The following is a 21001-nucleotide window of genomic DNA, read 5'->3' on the forward strand; positions in this document are numbered from 1 at the left end:
TGTCTCTCGCACTATTTGCCGGACTCTTACTCCGACCCTCTCTACCTCAAACCTAGCAGCCTGAGCGGCCGTGCATTTCCGTAACCGTCCGCTCCCGTTCGTGCATCCAGGTGCGTTTGCTGATTTCACGCGACCCCAAGGATCAGCACCTACGGTTGCGTTTCTCGATTTTACGCGTCCCGAAAAATCGACAGGATCCGTTAAGCTATCGCCTCGTCCGATAGGTTCCGTCAGAGCGCTCGTTCTTGGTGGAGTTGGGCCTGTTCCACCCCAACTCCCAGTTCATACCGGCTCGTCAGTTCCCGGTGAAGAAAGAATTGGCTGGCGCCCGCCTGGCTTGCGGATGCACGAACGACGGGTGGACGGCCGAAGGTAACGTAGGTTGCTTCTCGAAGATAGTCGTTCTCCTATGTTTTGCTATCGGTGTCGTGTCATAAGTTAAAGAATTACGTTACACTACCTTTGGCTGATATATAGTGTATAGTATATATGGTATATATATATATATGTACAAATAGAACTCCAAGAAGATAGGACTTGGAAAGAACCAGGAGCACGAGGACGAACCGAGGAAGGAAGTAAGGATGTCCGTTTACGTGGTGGGGGTTTGGGCGACGGTTGAAAATAGTACTAAAAATAGAAATAGAGTATGAGGGATCGATTTAGCCCACCTCCATGCCTTTTCTTCCACCTCATTCTTTCTCTTGATTTTCCAGAAGCATCTCCTTTCTAGTTTCGCCGACTTATAACTCCCAAGTTAAAGTCTCTAAGCCTTGTAACACCCCGAGATTTCTTATCTCCAGATAAAATTTCTAAAGGGTAACTTCTTCCCCTTTCGCTTAATATACATAAAGTTTCCTTTTGATTTTCAAACTCAAAATCATTTTCCCGCCGTTGAACATTAATGCCTCACGCTTCACTTCGTTTGATCTGTTGATACAGCTTGGCGGGAGATTCGAACGTGCCATGGTCACGTAGGGTGAAACGGGGGAGAGACGAGAGGAAAAAAAAGAAAAAAATTTACCGACCAATCAGAGCGTCTTGTTTCGAAATCGAGCCGAGCGCCAATTTGTCCTCACTGTCCTGGGACTGAATGCAACGCAGATTGCACATTATGTTACGTCATTGGACGCCGTGCAATTTGTATGACAAACGCTAGGCTAATTAGGCTATGCGGAAGCTACGAGAAAATTACAGTAAATCTTCCACCCTCGTACAGTAAATTCCAGCCTAAGCGCAGGAGCAGAAATATACAAGCTTTATGGCGCAATATCATGCCATTACGTGCACCTGGTTTTTTGCACGTAGAAAATCGTCCATCGATCATACTCGGTCGGTATTGTTATCTAGAGGTGAGTACTTGCAATAGATAAGGAAAAGGCCATGCGGCTGTTCCTCTTGTAATTCATAACCTTGAGACAGTCCCATAGAATCTGTATTAAAGCTGAGATCTGTATGGGGAGGAGAAAATACCTTCTGGTAATTAAACGATTAATTATTCCACAGCTAGAGACTGTTAATTATTTTACAGGAGAGAGATAGTCAAGGTTAAAGGACCTATTGTGAATTAGATATTCAGGCAAATTTCAATTAAAATTATGACAAAGCAAGTTTTCTTTCAATGTGAAACTGAGATTTTTGGTAACAAAAGAGTTATTCGTTTTTACGTCTGAACAAGGAATAAATACTTTTTTTTTTGTGTGTAATAGCGCTACAGTGTTGTTCAGTGAACTTCTGATGAGTTACATAAAGGTGTTATTTATCTGTGCAAAGAGGATACTCGTAGGTGCCGTTTAATATAGTAGGTGATGGCGACCCTGTTAGCTCGACTATGATACTAATTACGTTACACCTCACATACCTTTGCAGTGTGACTCCTATAATTTCTATTGGCTGTACAGTATAGCCATCTGTTAGATACCCGACGTATTTAGAAATTGCCTTCAGCGTAATTACAGGCGCTCTAAATTGCACAGACGTTTGCACTTAGAGTCCTGAACCAGGAGTCAAATCAGGGCTGAAATACGTAAGCGAAGAAGTAAGGCGGAACTCGAAAAATTTAGTTACATATTTGAGTATGGTTTTTCCTTAATCCATCCTGAAGGGTCGCTAGGTAGAAAATTCAATGGAGCCACCCTCCGCTGATCCAAGAGTTTCTTCGAGGACAAGGAAGAGACAGGGTTCAAGGATGAAAGTATAATCCGGTCTTGTCTCAAGGACCTGGAGCATAGCATTGTGTCCAGAGATGACGCGTTACTTAGATTAGATATACGAACGAGCGTCTAGGATCTGTCAATTGTCTTAGGTTGGACGAGACATTTTTGGCGCCACGGGCTTGTCATAGGAAATTTCCATCGTGGCAATTGTCGACGACTATCTTAAGCTATTTCGAGAATTTACTTCGTGAGCTCCTCGTAAACCTGGTAATAGAGGTTAGGGTTCACTTAAAGTTTAGCCCTGAGCCACAAACCTTAAATGTGACCATCCCCGACGTCTCATCAAGTTGCGAGGGCAAAGTCGACTTTATAGTTGTTAGGTTAGGATAGGCATACTTTATCTCTTCACTTTACGTCTAAATACAGAGAGGGCTGGTACTTAGCTACTCACCAGGAAGTGGGACGACCTGAACTGTATAACCGGTTACTTGGAACACTTGGTACGACCGTAATGAATAATAAAGTATAACGTATCTTTACCGAGAGACGCCTGACAGAATTCATTGTGTCTCTGGTTGTTTTCAAATAGGCTGGAGTCGAGGTTGGGTTAGACTCTAGATATACTGTTCCAATCTTCAAGATCATTGTATCCTTTTCCTAATACACCTCACTGAATAGATACTGGAACATCCACTCAACACTTGACGATCAATTTGAAAACGCCATAATCGTTCACGCCATAGCATTCTTTACCGCTCTGTACCCCGAACGTCGAGTACCGTTTCTGTCCACTTACTCTGGCGTCGCCACGATCGACACTTACCGCCTCGAACCCAGCGATTATCGATAATTCTGTTAGCTTCCACGAGACGTCGCAAGTGACTTACCAGTTGGATAAATCAGGATGGTTGGTCTTTTTGATTGCGGAACGGTTGGTACGGTTGGTCGACCTGCCCTAACCTCCACAGACATTGTAAGTCAGTACATCTGTAACAGAAGAATTTAACCTCATTAAATTTATCCACAATAGACTTTCGAGTTATTACCAAAAAAATTACGATTTTCAAATTCCCAGGGATCCGTATTGCTTTTTCTCTTTATTTCAGTGCCCAATTTTTTGTACCACTTACAGCTATGTATATTCGCATCTTATCTACTTCCTTCTGGCACAACTCCTGCGTACTGTGTACAAAGGTAAAATATTTTACGTTAATACATATATACCGATATTACCCTCGTTCCCGTTCGCTGGTCCATGAAAGATTCTCTTTCGATTGCTTCATACTGCTTTCCCAAGGACACTTTGGCGAGAAAGTATAACTTTTTCTATTCCAAACAAAAGCAGCATCCTATCCCACCGTGCATATATGTATATAAAAGTTTCATGTACTACTAGGATATATGTTAAAATGTACAAGAGAGCATCTGCTGTTCATGTACTTAAAAATTTCCCGTCTGACACATAGTATACAAAAAGTGGTATGTAGTTTGTTAAATCCAATAGCATATGGAAGTTTTAACAATTGTTGGAAATTCTATTGAAGGGTTTTGAATGGCAACTTCAATGGAAACTCCACTTTCCAATTTATCCATGATACCGATATACGTGCTGTAAAAGCATGTAATTTGGTGGTTACCTGTAAACGGGAATAAGTACATACTCAAGCAATAGTTCATCATCAATTTGACATTTGGATCTTGTCAGGGATGTATCTTTATGAATTTTCTCCCGTTTCTCGTTCGGTTCGTTAAAGCGTGAGTAATTGGATTTCGTAATTGGAGAAGGTCTAGTAGCGAACGACCGGAAGTGACGTGATTATACTGTATACGTATATCAAGAAAAAGAAGAAGATAACAGTAGAAAGTAAAGCAAATAAATGCGTCATGTGTCATATATTTTGTTCAACAATTTTTTTTGACCTTTGCAATAAATTTTATACGGACCAATATTCATGGTTCGGTGACCATATTGGATATGGCCCAATTACCATTTTATAAGCGCGGCAAATTTGAAAATCGATAATTTAACATTACACATTTATCCCCTGCAGAGAATTCGGGTATTCCGCTCTTTCTCATATGTGAAGAAAAAATTAATGTACGAAATTGCGTTAACGGTATAGTTTTTAGATTCATTTCTTTTCGTGTAATTTTATTCACAGTAATTTATTTATTTTAACGAGATACTGTTTAATTAAGACTGAAGTTATCCTTGCGTTACTTAATCCATATTCATATGGAACCACGTGTGTGCTACTTACGTATGTCAAACATGTATACATACACCCTCAGAAAGTTTGTCAAATTTTAAATGAATTCCAGCGCTAATTCCAGCATCTGTCTGAAATCTGTATTATTTCTCACAACAACCCCAGCCCGTGCCTTCCTCTTCGGCTTCCTGAGAATGGCGTGCCGATAATTCCATCAAGTCCCTCAGGATTGGAAAGAAGCTAGCAGATATAGTTAAACCGGCTAAAACGGCTAACACAGTGGCTCCTCCATTGGCTTAGGGAGTAGATATTGCCATAGTAAATCAACGTGGCAGAAACGACATGCTATTCCAATATTAGATCTTGACGTACGGGAGATTCGACCTTAACGGCTAATGGTCAGGAGCGAAGTGAAGAGGAAGAGGAAGTGAGTGATTGGAAAAAAAAACAAGTATAAGAAAAAGCATATAGCAGGTAAGAGATACCCACAAGGGTGTTTGCAGTACATCCTTATAGAAATAACGATGACCGATGAATCCTGCTTTATATCCCATACGTGATTTATAGATGGAGGACGTGTGACGATAAAGAGGATTTTATGAAATTTCTAATTTTTTTTTTTATCAATCGACCTACCGACTGATCACGAATTTCAAGATTGATTGGCAATCGATCTATTAGGTAAATTGTCAACTGTCGTTATTGGCATGTAAAATTGATAACTGTGACGGTGGAGGTATTAAACAAAAAATGCTACCCTTATCACAGCTAAGGGCCGAAACGTGGGTAAAGTAAATGTGCGGGGATGAGCTTTGCTTTTGGTGGTAAAATTAGGGGGTCTATTTTGGGCATTTACTACCCTTCAGATTCTCGTTATACTACCCCTGCTTTCCGCTTCGTTTATCGTAGTACAGTCTATCTCAGTGGATAGTCTATGGTAGAGGTAGTCTCTATGGTATACGGCAGTGGAAGTTCGATAACTCGAACTGCTGAAAGTGAAAAATTTCTAAGACTTGCGAATCTCCGAATTTTCTTAACGTTTCGGTTTCGTAACTCGAACATCCCGATAGGCCGAAATAACGATAACTCGAAGTATTTCTTGATTTCCCTTGACATTTGAGTTACCGAACTTTCACTATATACAAGGACCTTCGTAATTATATATATTACATATATTTTGCGAAATAATATATTTTTATCACTTCGCGAAGCTCTCGATTACAGAGGAGAGAAAAAGGTTCTAGAACTTTATTACGTAACGTGCGGGCGTACACCGAACATTAATTATTTACTCGAATGTCACCAGAGCGCTCTATCTTTCGTTTCTTGCGAATTATTCCGGGACTATTTTTTTTAATTACTTCCTCACGGACGCCCCCAAAGGACTTAACCAAATTACCAGAAGATTCTCATTTCCAGGATGTTATTGCACGTTGGACCTTCGGATTCTGGTTTTACGCTCTGTGACGTCACCGGAATTCTCATTGGTATTCAGACCGAAGGCAGATTCGTCTGTTCGTCTTCCTATAAGATTCTCCTGCGGAAGATCAAATTTCATATCGAAGAATTCCAAATTTTCTGCAACGCCTTGAGGTTCGATCGGAATATGCAAGGTATACGCGTACTTGTAGGTTTTCGAGGAAATTGAAACCGTGTACTTGAATTTTCATAGTAAGAAACCCATACCTAATTATAAGGGTGGGTCGGTTATTACCACAAGGCCCATAACGATTATCTGGCTGCGCTGCCAATTATGCGAAAGTTTACAGAGTTCATTGTGTCGGAGGCAACAACATCATCAACCTCTACCACCGCTACACCCTGAAATTAATATTCTATCCCTATAGTGCAGATTTACATGGCATTTCAACCCTTAACACCTACCACGTAGGATTAATTAATTTCACAGTTGAATTACGATATTTAACGTTTATCGAAAGTTACGTAACTTTCACCCCTGTTCCTCAAGAGGACGTTATCTTTTTAGGGGGGTGACGCTTGGATTAATGAATTTCAAGGGAGAAGAAAAAAAAAATTTTATCGGACAAATCTGCAGAATTTTTTTTAAAGGTTGGACGTTAATCATTTATCCACGCTACAAGGATTCGCCACTCAGAAATTTCCCATCAGGAAAGAAACTCGAGTGTAATCAAGGGGACGGCCCGGGTGGGGGGAGGGTGTACATCAGAATAGGTAGATGTAATAAAAGAAACACATTTCCGTATTTCTCTCCAACTTCATTTATCCGAAGGGTTCGTTAAGGCTTTCGAGGGATGTAGCTACGCGTCATTCGGAAATTTTCGGCAATATTCCTGCCTTATGGTGCAGGCCCTGTCGTCAAACTTACGTCACGTTTAACCTCCGCCATTGACATTTCTAACCGAAAGTTACGTAATAAAATACGGAACGTACATAGATAACGGCGGAATACCAAATTAAATTAAATTAGTAAAGATTAATAAAGTTTATCCTTCCCCCCCCCCCTGCTTCCTCGAATTCCAGTCCTCTCCGGACATATATTCCATCATAAAATTTTATTTTATTCCCGTCATTCGACTTGCACGTTACGTTTCCCCAGTTGGACATTTGAATTTCCCGCCTAATGCTCGTGCACTTTCATAAACCTTCGTTTTATACCTTCCAGCTCTTTCCCTATCTCGCTCCTACTTCCCCTGCGCAAATTTACTCGGCATCAACACTGTCTCTAATTGCCATCTTTTCCTCGATCTCCAACAGAGAGCAGAAACGAAAATAAAACAAGAAAAAATACACACAAAAGAAGCCTTGGTTAGGTGCCTCTTGGTTAGTGCTGTCTGTAAGTTCTCATTCCCCACTGCTCGTCTGGTTTCTCAAGCAGCTTAATAAAACACCGCTTTCGATACTGCCCGTGCTGTAAAATGCCGTCCTGCCACCTCGATTTATTCCACTGTGAGCACGTACCGAGAGAAGAGTCTTAGAGCCGAGTAAAAAGCAGAGTGGATTTATCGCATCGGAGGTCAAATTGAAATTGAATATTTTCGCAAGGCAAAGAAGCACCGAGTATCCTACATTCGGATATACTCACTACTGAATTGCTTATGATGAGTTACCGAAGCATAATCAATATCTTTTTGTCATTAACGGCAGCCATATTGTCCCTGACTTGACAGGTCTATTACGAACTGCCAAGAGGTGATCGTCCTGCGCATGCGCGCCGCTCTATGCCGAGAAACTATGTGGCCGTTAACGGCTTCGGACAAATCGAGTTCGCGTTGTGCACGAGTGAACTGGGGAGTGCGCCGAGCAGTTAACACGCGGTAAACTCTTACGGACGAAAAGGACAAAATCTCTTTGTCATATCTGTAAGGCCGGTCAGTTGCCAATTTGAAATTCATGAGAGAACAAATTTGATCGTTAATTCATATTTGAATTACCCCCGTAATTCTACTAAAACTTCGAGAGCAAAGGTTCATCGTTTTTTCGTCTGTCACTTGCAATATTGTACCTACGAAAGATATCGGAAATAATATTAATTAAAGACGGATAAATAATACCGTGATACCGTAGAAATTTTTTTCTACATTTACCTACTCCTTCGTTTATGTATATTTTTTAATTTTTTTCAGCCCCGCAAAAGTGCATAAATTTTTCTCTGGCTTTTACACCGGGAACAGAGGAATGTTACGCAAGCTCCTGGTTAAGTATGAAAAATGTAGACATTCGTCTTCCAATACGAACGTGGAACTTGGCTCCGTGTGACATCCCTGGCCCTTTGTGGTTATACAGAAAATGTGCTACGTTAAGATAGTCGCACAATTCGTCATTTAGAGGTTACGTTCGAATGACATATATTTATCTACTCAAAGCAAGAAATTGATGACTGTTATATATTTATAGGGTAACTCAACGATTCCTGAAAAATCTTCCATGGCTCCATTCATTTCGCCAGACTCAGAAAAGTATTCAAAACCCGTCTGTATCGCAAAACTAAAGAAAGAAAATCCACTCTGCTCGGACTTCTACGTTAAATTATTCATACCGAAGTGAACTTACGTAACAGACATATATATTTTTATCTTATCCTCCTGGTCGTCTTCTCCACCGAGTGGATTCGTTATATATACACTTTGACATATCAAAACTATTTTGACCATAGACCGCGAAGCAAGCCGGAGTACCACAGCCTCATTCGTCCCAGATTTCAAACATGGCGGCAATTAAGAGAATAAAACCTGGCCAGAATACGTAGCGCGATAGTGGCGCCTCGTTATTTTTCATACACAAGAATTCTCGTCTCTACGTGTTAACGAGGGTAATCAAAATCAGCCGGATGCCATACACACGATGTATAATACAAACGAAGAATTAACATTGGATCAAGAGCGTCCGGCATTAAAGGATCGTTTGGATTTGAACCGTAAGGCGGGAACTTTGAAATTCAAATCGTTAAATGCAAAAAAACCCACCAAACTCACACGTTAACCTACTGCAATATATCTACTATCTACCAACTACTAACCACTAGCTACTATCTGTCACATAGTCTCCAGCTACTACCAGGAATCTAGCTACCAAATGGAAACTGCCGTAGTTTACTAGATTTATGAGCTTTATCGGTTACCTATGTATCCCGAGTGTAACTCCAATAGTTTCATTTAATGTAAAGTCTCGAGCACTGGCCACGCATGTATGACGTATGTGGTTCTTGGCTTTTGTGACATTTACCATGTAACAAACTTCGGCGTGAAACGTCACCATACCAGAATAGTGCATTAATAATTCAGAGGAAACTTCTCTCCAACGACAATCCTTCTATCCACGAGAAAATGCATCCTGTGAATCTGGACTTTGTGTATATGCACCTCAGTGGCAATTATATGCGTATATATAATTATATACTGAGCATACGGTGGATACGAATGCACAGAAGCATATGGAAGGATATAGGTAGAGTATAATAGAAAGAGAATATATATGTATATCGTCGGGTCTCTAGTGCATTTGGAAACTTTCACATACATAGACGCATTATACGCAGGAGTATGTACACTAGACTGGGCTATTGCAGCCAATGACCGTGCATTGATACGAGATACTACATAGATAGTATCATTGGATATGCTTGGAAGTGCTTTTTGTATTGGGAATACTTGGGATACTTTGAATAGGTACAATCAACTACAGGGCGTTACGTTACGTAGGTAAAGTATAGGGAGAGTGAGAGGAAAATTGAGAGAAACTTTCAGTTATCGTTTGTTTTCTTTTAAAAGAAGGAAAATTAGGGTAGATAAACACGCATGAAATTTAAGTCTGGATAACGCGAGTAGTTTTAGTTTTCATCGACAATAGGAGAAGAATGAATAAATAAATATTGACATTTATAACAATATCTGTGCACTGGATTTTATATCACGAGGCTCGAGGCGCCAGATGCAAGCAGCCGGCTGTATCTACAGGTATATACGCGTTTACTTTATTTCCTACTACTTAGGGGAAAGAAGTCTTCTGTATTTTAAAGTAATTCGAAGTACCTGTTACGCACACGATTTTGTAACTTTAATATGTCTTTATAACAGCTCTCGCGGAGTTTGCTATTCTTCATACTAAGGAGCCATTACGTTCCCTTCGAAGAGTTGCGAGAGATTAAGCTGAGGAAAATGCTTCTCTTTCGCTCTTCTCCCCTTTTAGTCTTCCCTCCTACTCGGTCTTTATGTGGATTTCCAATCTGTACACACGTTATCTTACTGCCTACAGGCGCTCCGTGCTTTACCGAAACAGTTTCCTGCTATACTAGAGGAGTACAGAAGGTTTAGAAACGTGTGAGGTATGCACGTCAGGATATTGCATACTTTGGAAATACGTCTGAATACATATGGATGGATAAACTTCAAAGATTTAATTAAAGCCTGTAACGTGTGAGCCATAATCGCTGTCTAAGTTAGGTTATGTAACTGAGGTTAGATTGTTAATCTAGAAACTTGGATTTTCTCTTGCATTATGAAATTTCATTGTGAATCTACTAGCGTCTATTGTATAGGAATTTATCAACTTGACGAGAAAATCATGAATTGCGGATGGTAGCACTGAAAAAGAATTATTTCCTTTTGCATTTTACTGTTCCGTTTGGTATTACCTTTTGTGCTGTAAATAAAGTATTCACCCATGTACCATATTATTATATGCGTATTAGTACATTACTATTCAAAACTAGAATCAAGATTTTGTATGTACGTAGGTTAGTACCTTTTCGACCGCGTTACTTTTGTGTAGTACTGTACGCATTCACGTGCACGATGGTAAATAGGATAGAACCTGGTAAATCAGTTTCCCAGATATTTTTACCTATACGCGTGCTTTATCACTGTCCTGTTTATTTTCATTACGACGTTTTCTCATTGCACCAAGAAATTACTACCGAGTTCACGATAAACGAGACGACGGATCGTAGTCTGGCTGACAGGCTACCTCTAGTGGCGCCATCTACAAGACTACAAGGTAGCTTTAACCAAAGTTGAGCGGTGCTCGACGAAGCCGTTGGTGTCATTTCGAGATTCTTTTCTTTTCAAACGGATCAACTAAGGGCGTGACGAGAATGTACGCGGAGTCAGCAGTGAAATTGACACGGGCTAGTTTCCTTTATACGGGGTATGTCACTGACGTTGAAATATACCTTTGTGTACCGAACTTCAATTTGGGTGGTCGTGTTACGTTGCTGTCTAGCGGAAAGTTCGGTATGGGATTGCAATTAGAATATAAACAAGGTAAATTTAACGTATTGAGAAATCCAGTGAGATATTAGATACGTAATAACGTGGTGATATTTATGCCTGTCGGAATTGTGCATCGAGATTCCTAGTCGACTGACACGGTGACCTTCAACAAAGGTTTGTTAAAGGATACGAATTTGTTAGATACAGTGCTCTGTTTATTTTTACATACAATTTGCAGAACAGCATCATAATAAGTTATCGTAGTTTTCATGACGTTTCGGCAATGGCTGACATGATTTTCTTTTTCTGTGATAAATTACTCAGTACAATTTTGCCTTAGTCAATGGTATATGCATGGTACGGCATAGTACATATCTGGGATTATGACGGATGTTTATTTAATTTTTCGAGTGACTTGATGCTTTCTGTAATCGAATTATAAATTTGTCGGATTGGCGGGAATGCGAAGGTTGAAAAGACTTTTTTTCCGTTACGGTTCAGTTGAACTGCCTGACGTCAGCAGTTCGGTTACTGGTCTTGAGAACGAAGGAAAAACGTTACTGAGGGCGAACTACGTTTAATCGTGGATTCAATTTCACGGTAACACGATCGTGACCGAGAATTCTGTTAGGTAATTCTGGCTTAAGGACAGAACCGGCCGTCAAGAGGCAAAGATCGACAATATTTTTGGGAAAAAGAAAATTCCACTGGGATTTGGGTGAGTTAAGAAAATCTCCTTACGCAAATACTTTGAACGTTAGATACTTATATATGTATTAGGTCATCTGGTATAAATTTTTAGTAGGTTTGAAGTTAAAACCGGTGGAGAGGATTAGACGAAATTGGCCGGAAAAACAGGCAACTAAGGGAGAGTGAATTGAATAAAAAGGTAAATTAAGGAAATTGGTGATACATCGACGCTAACTTTTTACACGCTTTTTTTTTCTTATTTTATAACTATGTCACATAATCGACCTAGATCCGCTGATTGAATTACCTGCGATACTTGAGTTTGGATCTGAATTCGTTAATGAGGTAAATCGAAGGAAACAGGAAAAATGAAGGATTACACTATATAAAATATTAAAATTGTCGTTGGACTGTTCTATATTATCGCGAGGTCATCGGGTGACGTATCATTCCACGCTTAAGTATTCGGCACTGATAAAATTGATTAGAAATTCAATATTCCTTGGCGACATTGCAAGCGGAAGGGGACTTATTCTAGAACAGCATCTTCCCATGCACTAAGGTACTTATTAATGATGGTCGCAAAAATATAAATAGAACACTGTGAGAAGTTTTATATAAGAAAAGTTGCCAAGTGCTAAAAGAGAGAGCGAGAGAGAAAGAGAGAGATCGAGGATATAGTAATAAAGAGCTACAGAAGCGTAAAGAAAACTCGAAGTTAAAGAGGATCAAAGACGTCGGTAAAAGTAGCCGACCGGATTAAAGAGTTTCCAAGAAATCATATATCCATAAGTATTAATGGTAACAAGTCAGTAAGATTTTCAAGTAAATTCAAGATGATATTTTTTTTTTCAAATTCACTCAACTCAGATATATATACCTAAGAGCTACCTCAGAAGTACCTCATTATCCGACTATCCGGCTTGAATTTGACGTCATCCTTCAGTTCCTCCATCTGTCCATTTCTAAAGTGAACCGTATATAAATCAGTGGAGCACGAGAAACTGGGACAACCCCTAACATTTATAGCCTCTGATATCATTACTACTGTGGGACTGCTGCTGCCTATGGCGTAACACAGCAGTAGAAGCCGAAGTAGTGCCGGAAGTGTCAAAGTCGCCATATAGCAGCTGAAAATGAAGGGAGGGAAAATGGGTAGCAGTCGAACCGCCATTGATACCCTCTACAAAGTCTCCTAACAATGGCGACCGATATATTTGATATCTTCATTTTTACCTGTTCCACCAGACATTCATTTCCTTTGCTTTTCTATATGAAATACTGAGTCACCGTACCTTTCTGCAAATTCATATCAATTCCCCTGCAAGAATAAAGCTCTTATTTCGATTTGTTTCAGATATTCTTCAATTTCCATCTCCCCTTCAAAATCTCCTTTCTTCTGCATCAACTTCCATTTTTCCACTGTGTTGGAAAAAGCTCTCGGCTTCCACCAGGCTACACCCTGACCACGTACAAAGGAAGTGTGCATTGTTTGATATGGAAGACAATCGTTACCGGCTTCATGGGATGAGATGAGGACAAAACAGAAGATTGATTATTCCGGATGAAAACTGCAAAGAAAAAACTAAGGTATTGACAACCCGGTAAAGTGACAAATTTATTTTCCGAAATCGACAGACTTTTAATTAATTTTTCATTATTCAAGGACATCAATATCTTCATATTGGCATAGTCACTGTTACCATACCTGTTAATATTTTTGTCTCGTATACCGTACGTACATTTTATACGGACGCTTTTAACCAAAGCATTTTTGTTTTCTTGGCTTCTGGCGTCCCCTGGTTATTTTTTGGAACCAGGTCGAGGAAGCTGCCTCAGGTATGAATATGCTCCAGGTCAGGCCTGGACTACGTACAGTCCTATGAAGGAGGGCTTGGAAGTTTGAAGAAAGAATAAAAAAAAAAGCAAGAGAGACTAGCAGTAGTAGTAGAGAGATAAAGCAAATTTCTCATTTCTCCCATGTAGCTTGCAGGTCTAAGCCACCAAGGAAGAAGGTCAGGCATCGATCACTCTCCCTTTTCTCGGATCTGTAATTTGTTTTCAGCCCTTAACCGCAACTCGTACGTTAAGTCACCCTTTCTTCGGCAAGGGTGAGAAACGGAGCCACGTAAAACGGCAAGAGAACAATTTTCTCGGTTTGTCGTCTTATACAAACGACGAAGCATCACGTTGGGCCCCTCTGACCTGGAACACAGAACCCTTGGAGAAGCCTGTCAGGAGGAATGTTTTTGGAATTTCAAATTTACCTAACACGTAAATTATCGCCCCGTCTTCCTCTCTACTTGCTGGAATCTCAAGATCTTCCCATAACGACACACCCGCCGAGCCGGTGAAAAGGGAGGACACGTTTGACAAGTAACAAAGAGGACACGTTAAAGGAACAAAAGTATACCAGGCACGACTTCAGCCAGGAAAGCTCCTAGGCTCTTGAAACGATGCTTCCTTTGTTTTCCGGAAAAAAAGAAAAGCTCCCGTTGCCATTAGACGAGAGCAGACCCTTACACGTATAGGCACATACTGCAGTCTAATAATATATCCGCTATCGTACAGAACATAACAGAAACTAGCGTTGTATATGTATCTTGAATTCTTAATGCCATTTACTTGCTTTTTCTTCAATTTTTTATCTTCTCACTTTACCGCATCAAAGACAATTCGCTTCTTGTGCTGTTTTAGATCCTGGTACCCTGTGTGTATCCGACAGTGAAGAGCCTTGCCGTAATACCCAGTGTCGGCGGCACTGCGGAACTCTCGGCTCGACGAGAACGATGGGTCGAAATTAAAAGTTTCAACGGATCAGCGCCACGCGGGTAAGCGAATCGAAACTTTTTCTCTTTTTATTTAACGAGAAACTCGACCTCGCTTTTTGGCTATTAATTAAGTGGGCTTCGGTGACGTGGATTTAATTTAACGTGACGGCTCGCTTGTGGATTTTCGAATAAAAGCAGGCATTGCTTCAGCAAGCGGAGCCAATAATTTATCCTTTGACGAGAATCTCCGTGGTCCTTGACAAACAAGGGTGTCTATTGTGTCCACAAGGTTGTTACCAGGCTCTGGGGATGAAAAGGACATAAGAGTGAAGTGGAGATTCAGGGAGTGCCGGGGCTGACGTTGCTGACGTTGACGAATAACGGAGTCAGCGTTTTGACAAATTTACATTTGCCAGAAACGTTTAATTCGTGGAGTCTCGTGTCGACCTTTGACCCGAACTAAATTCATTTCATTTGTCAGGGGTCTCGGGGAGGTCATTGATCCCTCTCCCATTTAAATCTAGAAAATAATTTTCGAAATACCCTGTGTAGTACCCTCTTGTTAGACAGTCTCGGTGAATTTGAAAAAAAAAAAAAAAAAATTTCATCCGCCCGAGGCGGTTCTCACCGACTTCCGGGAAACTCGAACAATAAGGGAAGAATTATATCAAGAGTCCAACCACCCTTATAGGGTTTTTGAATACGGTAGAATTTTATTAGAGGGTTGAATACGTCGTGAAGATGCCTATGGGGCGAAGGACGAATGGAAAACTCCGGGGTAAATAAAAACTACCCTCCAAGAGAATAAAAAGGTAGACCAGCGCCAGGAGTGTATCGGCGAATACCGGGTGACAAAAAATAATTCAGTAGGCACATTAAGTAACGCTTAATTACGGACTCGGAGAATGAACGAAAAAACACGAAATTTCATTATCGAATTAATCGTCTCCCAAGTTTGGGGGGTGCGAATGATGAACTGAAAAAATTTTTTTTTTTTTTTTTTTTTTTTTTCAAAATTCGTACAGCATCGCAGCTCCCGTTAAAAGTTTCGACCCTGGTCGAAGAACAAAGCTTTACCGATCTCGAATGGTTCGCCCTGCCGTTCATACACAATTCCATTAACTAAGTCCGTGGGATCATCAATCCTTTTCCAAGGCACTCAAGATCTGCCGACCCGATCCCTCATAGTTCTCTCGCTGATGAAAGATGCGAAGCCGTGATTTCTTTCTACAGTTGTTTATCACGCAATTTCTCATTCTGACCCCCCGGGGGCGATGGACAACTGCGCTCCGTTTACTTGGACTAGGTAGACACCCCCTGGGTCCAATGGCTTCCAATCAGGACTGATCAATCAATTAGTTACTCAGGGGCGTAACGGTTCGATTATTCTGTTGATAAGTCATGGATGTTAATTAGGCTGAATTATTGATAATGAAGTCTCGATAACAGACTGTGTTAAGTACTTCGTCATTGATCTCCATGAAAACGCATTGTGTTGCCTTAATTGTTTATCGAACACCCTGAAAGAGGGGAAGCCGATTTTTTGGATCTACACAGTTTTCCATTTCATGCTTTTCATACGGAATTAATTTACCACGTGTATTGAAGTATCGAGAAAAAAATTGCGAATTAAAAAAAATCCATCCGTTCTCCAAGGGCTGAAATCGACTCCGTCTATACTGTCAATTAATTCTATGGACTTGTGGCATGCAACGAAAATTGCATAGAATATATATATATATATATATATATATTTAATTATCTCAAGATCGTATAGCTAAATGCTCACTATCGAGAATTAAGGGCGGATAATTACCCAGACAATTTCCCTGCTCTAGTTTCATTATTCTGTTACGCGGAAGAGTTGCGGGTCGGTGGGTTCGTAATTAAGGGTAGTTCGTACAGGGGTGTGAAAAAAAAAGTGTATCGTTGGAGGAAGATGGAGGGGAAAAAATTTGTCACTCATCTAGCAAAGTGTTTTGCTTTTCTTTTTTATTGCCGGATAAGGGTGGAGTTTTGTGTATACGTAATCTCAACCGTGTCTACGAAACAAGATTTTATACAGTTTATTTTATTTTTTTCGCACCCTGGCGAAATGTCCAATTAGCTGAACGCTGTAATCACACCTGAGGGTGTGACCAATTTTTTCGAGGGGTCATAGAAAGTAAGTAGTGGAGGGACTATGGCGGTGGAAGTCGGGATTTAAGGTCAGGGTGCAAAACGTAGATCATTTCAAGGAAGACGATGGCTTACTTAAGCACGAAGGGTTGTTATTCCCTAGAAATGAATATTTCTCATGTATATTTATAAATTAATTCCTTTATTTTGTTAAAAGCTATATATATATATATATATATACAAAGTTTTTTAATTTTCTTTCGAACCAGATGGAAAAAAAATGTCATGTCCTTACATGTCCCGAATTCGTCTTGAAATCCTCTAACAGACTGGAGTAAAAAGATTATATGTTCAGTTGCAAAAAATTGAAGGTAACCTTGAAAAAACATTTAAAAAAAGAGTTGACCAGTAATTTTTCACTATCACGTTAAAGCTCTCTTGGAACCATGCAAAAGCTGATAAAAATCATTATCGATCGGACTGCTAATAACAAAGTAATCTCTACTGATCACGATTCGTGATTCACCCTGTATATACCATGAATTTAATTTCAACCGATCTTGTAAACTTTTTCAAAAACACTTTATATTTAATTTGGAGATTTATCCAGTAACCACGTATACCTATGGCATCCCTTTTACTACCTACTACATATGACTATCAGAAAGTACAATAGAACTAATATACAGGTATACATTATATATCCCATGGGTATTAACCCTTTTTAGTTGACATAGTCTCTCCAACCACTCTCCCTCTGTTCCAATGTCATATATTTACTCTCGCATAATTTTTTAATGTCTCGTATGACGATACATAGGATCACTTGGTACATGTACGTAGTGAATTATGATGATTATATTATAAAGACAATTATGGTAGATATGTTCGACGGAGTAAAGTTAATTAATGCAAAAAGCACGGGCAGTGCTATTGTTGTAATAAAATTGAAAAACAAAAATATCTTTACAGGGACCACAAATTTTATATTCTCATTAGCCAAGAATTCCGGGCAAAAATTGTATGGGAGAAAATAATTCTAAGTAAATCTAGACGGTAGGACCAATGGCCGCCATTATGAATATGCAGACACTTAGTCATGTACGAATTAATTATTTTATTATGCTGTATCGAAATTAGTATAAGCCGGTCGCGGTCACTGCTTCTCAATGTAAATTCACCGAGGGGCGAAGAGCTTGCCAGGTTTTATTGAATTTAGGTAAACTAGAAACTTCATCAAGGGAATAAGTTGTGTATCTTTATCCATGTTGAAATTTATTGCTATGATCAAAGTTGAACTTCGTTAAGATTTTGGTATTTTTATAAAACTTCCGGCGTTGCGACATCTGTAGGCCGACATGATATGTAATTATGAAATGTTGAATATTGTACGGTGGGACGTTATCGGAAAAATTAAGTCGTCAGCTGACGCCCGTCAGGACGTCGAATGAACGTTGAACTCGTCGACGAGGTCAGAGCGTTATAGGACGTCGAAGGTGGCGGCCAATGGGAAAAGGATCGCTTGATAAGTTACCCGCGATAAAGGGCTCAATGGTTCCTGAAATTCTTCTAGGAACATACCTCGGCAGTCTGCATGTAATTGATGATCCAATAAAAGCATAGACACACGAGGCAAAAGAGATTTTGGTGGATTCTCAAAAAAAGATTAGACAAAAATTCATCGTGTAAAATGAGCGTTATATTTATTTTTAAAATTGATACGACGATGGGCATATAAAAATTTTAAAAATAATTTTTTAGTCGTCTTTTTTTTATAAAATTTATTTTCGAAATTTTATTCCTACTAGGTGGGAGCGTCAAATAAGCGAAAAGAGGGATGCACGGTGGATAGGGTGGTTGGATACGAACAAGGGCTGCTAATAATCAATTATGACGCAACTTCATTAATTTCAGTTGCAATCGAAACAGAACGAAACTTTCGTTAAAGCAGTGGATGCCGGGAAATAATAAATTCGAGTATCGGGAGACAGATTCGTCATGGCAACTAGACAGATTCGTTTGCGTATGTTTGTATATCCCTGGACGAACGTACGAGCCAAGGTTTCAGTTAGCTGTATGCACGTAATTTTTTGAATAAAAAAAAAAGGGAACGAAATTAAAGCTTACAGTCAAAGCAAAAAAGTGTCTGGTGGGTCGCGTCACGTTCGTTTAAATAAATGTATTTTTGAGTACATAGGACAATGTTGGACGTACCTGCCGCGGGCGAGGATGAATTTTTAACAGGCTTCTGGTAGATCCTATTGGAATTTCAATGACGGCTGTAGATTCCGTTGATATCCTTTTTGAATTTGAAGAAACTTTTTCATAATTCCCGAGTAGCCTTAACTCTTGTTTTTACACTGTTGGGATACCTGCACGAGTATTACACGTACTTTTACAACGTTACAAAGATTTCCCTAGGGACTGTTTATATTGACGGAAGGAAAAAAAAAAGTAGATTCTTCTCCATCTCAGAAAATAGTATTATTGTCGCGCGTCAATTGGACATTTTGTATTTTGACGATTTCGTAATTGCCACGAAATAAAAAAAAATGCGGTAAAAGCGGTTACGTCACGAGATCTCCTTTCGTACTGTGGTAATATTTATTCCCTAGTCCGAGTGATAGTCACGTACTCGCGTAGGTATAGGGATTTTGGCTCCTTCCCGAAATCCCATTTTGCAAATGTTCCCAGGAGAAGTAACAGGGTATGCTGGCTAGGTGCCAGGAGAATGAACTTTCGTAAATCCTCTTTAGGAATGATCAATTATCCGCGAAGCTTTATAGAGGCGGCTTTCGAAAGAAATACCCTTATCCGTTTTATAAACTCGAGATTGAACTTTCGTCGCGTTGGTACGTGAAACGGAATGAAAATTGTATGAAAACGTTTTAATAATAATAATGGAGAAAATAAAGAAAATCAACGATCCCTCGTGTCCCGTTACGAATACCAGGACGCGTCACGTTCACGCTGCTCGACGGTTCTCGGCAAACTGAGGGATTCATCGATGAGGTTGGTATCTCTTCGTTCGTGCAAAAGGCCGGGAAGGACGCTTGCGCGAATTCGTGTGTTTATGCGGTCCCTAAATATTCGCAACCCTACCTTCTTCAAGCCTTCCCCACCATCAACCCCTCCAGGCCATAGCGTGCGCGAACTGAATCCCGCGAAAGTGGGTTACATTAAGCTAGGTTAAGAAAGTGACGTGAGAAACTCGCTCTGACACGTAACAGCAAGATTTTTGTCAACGCCAGCTATCCAACGCTACCAACGATTCAACATGGACCAGGATTCTGCGCACAGGTAATATTTACTCTGTATCTCTGTAAATCTTGAAAATTTACTTACCGCCAAACAATGCGCCATTCAAAAATCCCGCCAAAACATGACGCAACGCTAAAGGGTCACGCAACACATCAAACTAAAGAACTTCACTGTACACTTATCACTCGCTGTATCATTATAACTTGCTTCGTTACGTTTATTCACATTATCAATACCACAGAGTCCTCGCAAATACGAGATTACGCGTCTGATGGTTTTCGTGCCGAAACGTAAATCTACACACAAGGCTTCACGCCATGTTTTGTCTACCGCAAACCACAAACCACGTGACCTCATCGTGCTTTATCCACTGGAATTATCGTTGATCTTTCTTACGCGAGGGTCTAAGCCTTATTCAAGTTTAATCGAGACAATGAGTGTATCAGACATTGTCTAGCACACACCATAACCTCTGAGGATAGCGATGCACGAGCACGTTTCATCGTGTACATCAATTACACTGCGCGAATTGTAACTGCCTGGTTGTATGTACCTATGAGCTACACTATTATACAGTTGACTGTACCATAATACACTATACTCTTGTCATATATACAACCACGTCAAGCACCGATTTCCAGCACAAGCACGTACTCCATGTTCGAACAATCCAAACTGCCATTTAAGACGAGCCTGAACTACGTAGTAACCCGATGGTAAACTGCACTGACGAAAGACAGATGGCGCTTTAACTGCGGAACAAGGTTACGATGATCTACGACGAAAGGGAATAATTCCATCGAAATAATACATCGATTATCTGGCTGTGAATTCGGCGATAATTTATAATCCAATCCAATTTATAATCCAATAGTGCTGCTTCCATTATCGTCTAATTGTGTAATGCTAGTCGTATTAGTAATCAGGTTAGTGATTCACGGTTCTCTATACGTTAACGTGTTACTTCACGATTTCCTTGTCCGGACAGACATTGTCAATGGGAATAAATAATTACTGCGTACAGTATCAGTTGAAAATCATATAAAAGACAATTAACTATGTCAATAAAAAATTCATCCCTTGATCTTATACGTGTCAGGGTACGT

At 40.0% G+C, this 21001-nt stretch overlaps 1 protein-coding gene and 1 long non-coding RNA gene across 12 annotated transcripts in view; one reads left to right on the forward strand and one right to left on the reverse strand.

Moving 5' to 3' along the window:
* Positions 1–20814, reverse strand: part of LOC107272917 — a 25563-nt gene extending 4749 nt beyond the window's left edge. For 7 of the 11 annotated variants that reach the window (XR_003061365.1, XM_025090226.1, XM_025090222.1 and 4 more), the window contains exons 1-2: positions 2697–3037; positions 1361–1451 (exon numbers count right to left, since the gene is read on the reverse strand). Coding sequence is in view for 8 of the 11 variants with exons in the window: in XM_025090226.1 (XP_024945994.1) it covers positions 1361–1451; positions 2697–2801 (196 nt within the window). In the remaining 3 variants the exon portion in view is untranslated. The other 4 variants (XR_001539084.2, XR_003061366.1, XM_015750589.2 and 1 more) reach the window with 4 other exon arrangements.
* Positions 3046–16870, forward strand: LOC107272920. The gene is made up of 11 exons (XR_001539089.2): positions 3046–3129; positions 3263–3350; positions 4479–4840; positions 4934–5047; positions 5786–5979; positions 7516–7812; positions 7972–8175; positions 8243–8762; positions 13103–13335; positions 14443–14576; positions 14806–16870. It is a non-coding gene; the product is annotated as an uncharacterized LOC107272920 (long non-coding RNA).
* Positions 20815–21001: the final 187 nt, after the last annotated feature.

The sequence above is a fragment of the Cephus cinctus genome, unplaced genomic scaffold (assembly GCF_000341935.2).
Source record: "Cephus cinctus unplaced genomic scaffold, Ccin1 Ccin1_scaffold1312, whole genome shotgun sequence".
Classification (NCBI taxonomy): Eukaryota; Metazoa; Arthropoda; class Insecta; order Hymenoptera; family Cephidae; genus Cephus; species Cephus cinctus.